The sequence below is a fragment of the Penaeus japonicus genome, unplaced genomic scaffold (genome assembly GCF_977035675.1).
Source record: "Penaeus japonicus unplaced genomic scaffold, GWHDUDI00000001_assembly GWHDUDI00000003, whole genome shotgun sequence".
Taxonomy (NCBI): domain Eukaryota; kingdom Metazoa; phylum Arthropoda; class Malacostraca; order Decapoda; family Penaeidae; genus Penaeus; species Penaeus japonicus.
In genome coordinates this window covers 5119445-5126944 of record NW_028234405.1, presented here as the reverse complement: position 1 = coordinate 5126944, position 7500 = coordinate 5119445, and the positions used below count along the sequence as shown (strand labels likewise).

Below are 7500 nucleotides of genomic sequence, written 5' to 3'. Positions count from 1 at the left end.
GGGTGGTCCTCCGTGCCCATGTTGTAGACCATGAAGATGTTGCCGTCGACCTGGAAGGCGGATATTGTTTTGTAGGATGTGGGTGAGGAGATGACTAGCTGGAAAAAGGAAGCTGGAGAAATTATGATTATTTATTTCCTTTGAGGAGAAGGATGGGGTGTGGGGGGGAGGGGGTGCGGATCTTTGTCCGTTATTTTCAGAAAGTTGAGGTGATTTTTCCCTTTTATTTTTTGATAACCTCATGATCAATCTTGTAGAACTATCACTAGACAAGTCAACATCTCTTTTAATGCAAACATTACGTATGCTTATAAAACATATTGCCACAATAATCACAACAGACAAACTCAGATTAAAAAGTTCCTTTCTCTGCTTTTTAAGAAATTAGAATCTTACGATTTCCAATTCCATGTAATCATTCGAATTGGCCGAATCCAGCCTCAGCATGACCGCATCCTCCTGCGAGGTCATAAAACCGAGTGCCAACAGGTCACGGCGGGTATCAGGCCATCTGCCCTCGGGGTACTGGAAGGTCATGAGGCCAGAGCCGCCGCCGAACTCATACGCCGTGGACTCTGGAAACGTCGAGGGAGGAAAGGGATTTAGTGACGAGGGATTGGAAGTCATTTTTTTTCTTGGTTATCTTATTCTTAGACAAATATCTACTTGATGAATGAGTAAAGGACTCTATCGTGCTGATGCAGTGACAGGAAACCCAACTATACACAATATAGTTTCATTAAATGATGAAACAATAGTTTCGAAATCTTCCTCGATTCCATCTTCTGGTCTGAAGATGAAAATCCAGAAGGATTTAAAATTGTTACCTCATCTTTCAACAAGCCTATTTGTTTACTCTTAAAGTAACGTATCTAATTATCCTCATACAAACGTCTATTTATTCATGATAATCGAAACAAGACACTTAAAGATGCCCTCACCATCAGAACACGTAGGTCCGGTAAAGGAGGTCATGTCACAGTTGCATGAATAGGAATTCCACTGTTGCACGCACGTCCCACCATTTGCACATGCATTCCGATGGCATTTTGTACTTGGTCCTGGGAATACGAAAAAAATGTATTCAAGTGCATTAAAGATATAATTCAGTAGGTGATGCATTTATAAGTATTTGGGTTTATTTATTAGACCAACTATATATATGTATATCCGATCGGGAAGGTTTATTACATATCTGATTCGTTTGTCCTTGCAAATATATCTTAATTCTTTCCCTCTAGGCATTCCTTCCAGTACACTTAATTGGGAAATTAGAAACAATAAGAAAAAAGAGTAAGGAAGAAATTGTTCGGAAAATATGCACGAGTCTCTGTCCGTCAACGCACCGTCACAGCCTGGGAAGACGGGGCTCGAGATCAGAGGAACGTCTTTGCCTGCTGGGTCGGGAGCTTCGCCGTTCAAGTCGAGCGACGCGATGCAGCCCTCGAAGCCCGTGCGGGACTCAACGTGGCGAGGGAGGCTGGTGTACATCTCCGGGGGGAGACCACCTGGGCAAAGGGGAGAGAAGGCGTTGATGAAGGGTTGAAGAGGTAAATAAAATAAAAAAAGTGAATAAAAAAATAACAGGAGAAATGGTAAGACAGTCAACGACACGAAGATGTCTGGAGAAATAGCGTGAAGGGCAACGGAAACGAAGCAGATTTCGACACACTGTTTCGAATAACAGAGGCTTTCATTATCCTTCACTCACCCAGGTAAAGGAATCCTTGAAGATCTAGATTATCATTGCTGCCTCCGCTGATGACCTTGGCGGTGTTGTCGTCGACCATGAGCGTGTGTTGTCGTGGCGAAGGGCGGCTCACTGTCACGGCGTGCCACTTGTTGTCGTTGAGGGCCATCTTGTTGTTGTCTCGAACTCGCACCGGCCGGTCGCCCAGGTTGAAGATCAGGTGGATGTGGCCGTTGACGAGCTCGATGGCCAGGAAGTCGTGTCCTGGAAGGAGGAGGAGGAGGAGGAGGTAGGAGTGAGGCGGAGACGGAAAAAGAGTTTCAAATTGGAAGTGGAAAGGAACGATGTACTTGATGTACAAGATATGTTTGGAAGTGAAGAAATTATGAAGCAATGATTTTTACAAACGCACGCGCGCGCACACACGCGCACACACACACACACACACACACACACACACACACACACACACACACACACACACACACACACACACACACACACACACACACACACACACACACACACATACATACCCTTCCCGCCATTGAACATAATGAGTCCGTTGGGCTGCAGAGTCTTAAACTGAAAGTAGATGTTCGTGGACGCGTAGGCCTTGAGCTGTGGGAGGGCGACGAAGGCCGAGCGGGACTTGAAGGTCACTGGATGGTGGACGATACGGGCGCCCTTGCCGAACTCCGCTGTCACCTGCAGGAGGGATATTCGTCAGGATGCTAGTGGTAGGATTCGCAAGGAGAGTATGGGGATGGTGAGGATAGGAGCTGAATGAAGTGATGTGAGGATAGTGTTGGTGATAGGATTCTTAATGAAAAGATGTGGTGGTGTTGTATATGGTGTTGATATAATTCGAAGTGGAATGACGTGATGATGGTTTTATTGACAGGATTCGTAATGGGATAACTTGATGATGCAAAGGATATGGGATGTTATTGGTAATACTAATAATGGAATAATCTGTGAATAGCTATTGGAGCGATAGGTAGATGAATAGCGAGTGTGTTGGTGATAGTCAAGCAAGTATTAGCATTTGCATTGACTTCCGTTATGAATGACATAACGTTTGAATAGAATTAGCAAGGGAAATGTCGAGGATATTTTTGACAATTTCACACATACACAAAAGGATTTGAGGATGCTGCTTAAGTATTATTGATTAATGGAATGACATGATCATAGTCAGAAGAAAGTGGTATGAGAATGTTGTTGATAACAATTCACAAGGACAGGAAATGATGCAATGATGTTTCTGGAAATGTCATCACGAAATGTGTTATTAATGGTTATTGATCACGATGTAATTGACTGTATTGATGAAAATAAACATGGTAACGAAAGAGATGCTGATATCTGTCTCAAGACAGAAAAAAACAATGAAACATGTGTTGTTATTAGCATGTTGAACAATTCTAGTATGATGTATCCATTAATTTATATCAAATTGCATATATGGGTATGCAATTTGACGCTAGTGATAATAATGTAAGATAATCCAGCAGAAGATTTAGTGATTCATTATTGTCATTATCTTATCATACGTGATGACTATTCTGATATTCATTTATTTTCCACCTATTGACTCGTCTACATCACATTATCACACAGCTCTTCAATGGAATCATTAATGAAAAAAATTACAGTTTATGAATAATCAAAATTTTCTCCTACCTCAAACCTATCGACGTGTCCAGACCGAGCCATTTCGAACAGGTATTCCCCATTCATATAAAAACTCTGCATCTGACCAATAAACGGTGCCACGGGTCCTTGATTAGAGCCAGTAGGAGACGGAGAAAGAGGAACGGAAGAAGAGGAAGTGGAAGAGGAGAGAGAAGAGTTTATGGAACTATTATTTTTCTTTATCTACTAGGTGTCAGTGGGGGGGGGGGGGAGATGCTGTGCGGCATGGTGGTGATGTCCTCTTGTGATCAAATCTGTGGCGGATTCATCTGTGGTTCAAAAACTTCTAGTCCAGTGTGGTTAATTCATTTACCATCCTAATCCAACTTCATTAATGATATGTATGAATTAGAATACGTTATACATATTGCATTCATATGTGTCATTGTAATATGAATTGTCGATCACATGTAGTTTTTTTTTTTTTAATATCATGTCAGTCAACAAAGTCATTATCTCATATTACTGTTAATTTTCATATCACATTCAAGTCATTGTCATCATATGAAACATTGTTGAACATTGTCATCATAGTCATTATCATCATTTCTCAATACATCGAATTTTCATCAACCATGACACACATACACATCCTGCATTCAAAATCGCAAAACATCGCCATCATAATCAATATCATCATTGACATACCCATCACTATCAACATCACATTCACAATTTCACCTAATCAATCTCATCTCACACAAAAAGACAAAAATCATAACTATCATCTCCATAACGAGTATAACATTACTCTAACTCTCAGTTCTCTATCGAACTAAATAACTTCCCATTCTACAACAACTTGAAGCGTCCTTGAGGTATCAACCTAAACGTGTGTTGTGTAGCGTCGTTTCGTCATAACAGTGCGGGCATGATGTACAATTTATGTTTATATTATGGCGATGAGGAGACGGGGGGAAGCGAGGGATTTGATATGGTACAGGGGGGAGGGGAGGAATGGGGTGTGGGGGATTGGAGTTGGGGGGGGAAATGGGGAGGGAGGGGAGGGGGGAGGAAGGGGGTTTAGGAGTGAAGGTGATGAAGAAATGTGGAAAGGCAGAGAAGGAAGGAAGTGAAGAAGGAGGGAGGGAGGGGAGAGAGAAGTGAAGGAGAGAGAGAGAGAGAGAGAGAGAGAGAGAGAGAGAGAGAGAGAGAGAGAGAGGTAAAGAAAAGAATGGAGAGGGGGTGAAGGGGGAGGAGGAAGACGAAAGAGCTAAATGAGAGAGAGGAGGAGGGAAAGGGGGGGGGGGTTAGAATGTTGAAGGGGAAGAAAGAGGATTTATTTTTTTTTCTTTTAATGATATATTTTTCTTTTGTTACCGAGAGAGATTCAAGAAAGAAGAATAAAAGTAGGAAATGTACACTGGGTTTTAAATATAGGAGGTTAGTGTATTGCTTAAATATGAACGAATGATAAGTGAAAATGCGTTACTCTGTTCATTAACTTTATAATTTCCATTCAAACTCCATAAATTAGTCTCTTTCTCTCTTGCATTCTCTCTCACCTTAGTTCTATCTCTCTCTCTCCTTTGTTCTTTCTCTCATTCTATCCCTATCTTCCTTCCTCTAATCTTTATGTCTCATATTACCTCTATCTCCATCAAACATGAAACCCAAGGACCGTTTGATTTTTTATTCATATTTTGTTTTACATGATTTTACTGGCTTTTGGTCTTGAATAGAAGAAAAAACATTTACATTTAATGTTTTTCTAGTATAATATTCATGTAAATACTCTAAAAGATATATAGGTCTTTAATGTCTGAGAGATAGCAATATTTATATATGTATATATATACATATATATATATATATATATATATATATATATATATATATATATATATATATATATATATATACATACATATATATATATATTATATATATATATATATATATATATATATATATATCACTTTAAAGTTTTAACTTAATTAGAAAATCGCAAACCAAATTTTATTATCTGGCACTAATGTGGCCCAACGTGCCAAAGCGTTTGGCACTCCTCATCTACCGTCTCTATCTGACCTCTCTTCTCACATTACTTCAATATCATCTCCTCTTCTCTTGCCTCCGACTCTCCCCTCCCTTGTATCTTTCCCTCACTCCCTTTTCCCCTCTTTCACTATCCCTCTACGCCTGCCTCATAACTCCCTGCTTCCTGATCTCACCTTATAGAGACACATAAACCTGAGTGTAAGCCTCAACTTGCTCTTCGCCCTCTCCCTCCAGCATCTTTTTCTCCCTTCCTTCCAATCAGCCTTCCCTCTCCATCCCTTTCTTATTCCCTCTTACTATTTCCCCTTATTCCCTCTATGGCATCTAATTTCGATACCCCAATTTTCATCTTACTTTCATCTCTCCCCTCCCCTCTCTTTCTACTATCCCTTCTCCTCCCCCTTTCCCTTATTCCCATTTATCCCTCATTTCCGTTACTCTTACCCTCCTTCTCCTGACCCATCTCACTTATCCCCATCCCTGTCTCCCTTTCTTCCTCTTCCTTCTTCTTATCGTAACTCTCTATCTCTTTTACCCCTTCTGTCTCTCCTCACCCTCCTTTCATACCCATCTCGGCATTCTCTCTACCCTCTCCCCTTCCCTCCATCTCCGTTCCTGTTTTCCCTCCCTTTCCTCCTTATTGTTATCCTCTCTCCTTACTGATACTCTCATCTCCCCTGTAGCTCTCCATCACTCCCCTTACCTCTCCTCATATCTCCTCTCTCTCACTTGACGGGGAGTCTCAGCATCCTCTTTATCTCTCTTATCTCTCCTTCTCTCTTATCTCTCCCAATCTCTCTCCCTCTTTACTTTCCTCTTTCACCTTATCACATCCCTCTATCTCTCTCTCCCTCACATCCTCTATATCTCCCTCACTCCCCCTCTCTCTCTCCCCTATTCCCTTCCCCCACTCCCCTCTATTCTCCCTCTCTCTCCCCCATTCCCCTTCCCCACTCCCCACCTATCCCCCCATCCCTCTCCCCTATTCCCTTCCCCCACTCCCCCCCAATATTCCCCTTCCTCTCGCCTCCCATCTCTCACCTTATCCCGATCGCCCAACTTGACGGTGAGCCTCAGCATCCCCGACTGCAGCGCGAGTTCGATCTTGTCCGACGACTGCGATGACGTGGTGGCGACGAGGAGGCCCGCCGGACGGTTGGTGCGGAACCGGAAGGAAATATCTTCCGCCTGCGTGCTCGATTCGTCGCCCGCCGTCACCTTGAAGTACTGGTTGCCTTCGAAGCTCAGCGTGGCGGCATCTGTGGCGGCGTCGGGAAGGGGAGGGAAGGGATGAGGGTTGGCGGGGGGTGGGGGGGGGAGGGGTGATGAGGGTTGGGGGAGGGGTGAGGAGGGATGGGTGTAGGAGGGGGTGAGGAGGGTTGGGGGAGGGGTGGGGATGGGGTGGGGGATGGGGTGGGGGTAGGGTGTGGGAGGGGGTGATGAAGGGGAAAGGGTGTAGGAGGGGGTGTTAAGGGGGAAAGGGTGTAGGAGGGGGTGTTAAGAGGGGAAGGGTGTAGGAGGGGGTGATGAGGAGGGGATAAGGGGGGAAGGGTGTAGGAGGGGATGATGAGGAAAAGGGAAAATAGAAGAAAGTATTAGATATCGTTACCAACTAATATAATTATTATTTTCATTATAATGATAAAAATAGCAATAAAAATGACAGTAATAATCATGAAAATAATCATCATAATTATGATGATAATGATAATAAGATATTAACAACGACGATAATGATAACAACATAAAAAACAATAAAAATGGAAATAATTATAACAATAATGATGAGAGTGATGATTATAATGATAACGATAATAATGATAATGATTATAATGACGATGGTGAGGATAATGATAGAAATGATAATGATAAAGATGATTATGAGAATAATGATAATAACATTAATAAAAACAATAGATATAGAATAATAAAACGATGATATTATGCAATCTATATTTTTCTGTTCTTCAGTTCTATTCTGTTTTAATGCATGTATTTATTTGTTTGTTTACTGTATCATTGCCACAGTAAGGATAATTATAATAACCATAACATCAAAATCAAGAAGAACTACTACTAATAATAACAATGATAATGATAGTGATAATAAT

General features: G+C 41.8%; 1 protein-coding gene across 1 annotated transcript in view; it reads right to left on the bottom strand.

Moving 5' to 3' along the window:
• Positions 1-7500, bottom strand: part of Nrx-1 (Neurexin 1) — a 168319-nt gene that overhangs the window by 13147 nt on the left and 147672 nt on the right. The window contains exons 11-18 of the mRNA XM_086554160.1: positions 6431-6648; positions 3377-3547; positions 2227-2398; positions 1712-1954; positions 1347-1508; positions 942-1061; positions 397-575; positions 1-50 (exon numbers count right to left, since the gene is read on the bottom strand). The exon at positions 1-50 is cut by the window's left edge and continues 122 nt beyond it. Coding sequence (XP_086410286.1) covers positions 1-50; positions 397-575; positions 942-1061; positions 1347-1508; positions 1712-1954; positions 2227-2398; positions 3377-3547; positions 6431-6648 — 1315 coding nt within the window. The remainder of the gene's footprint in view (positions 51-396; positions 576-941; positions 1062-1346; positions 1509-1711; positions 1955-2226; positions 2399-3376; positions 3548-6430; positions 6649-7500) is intronic.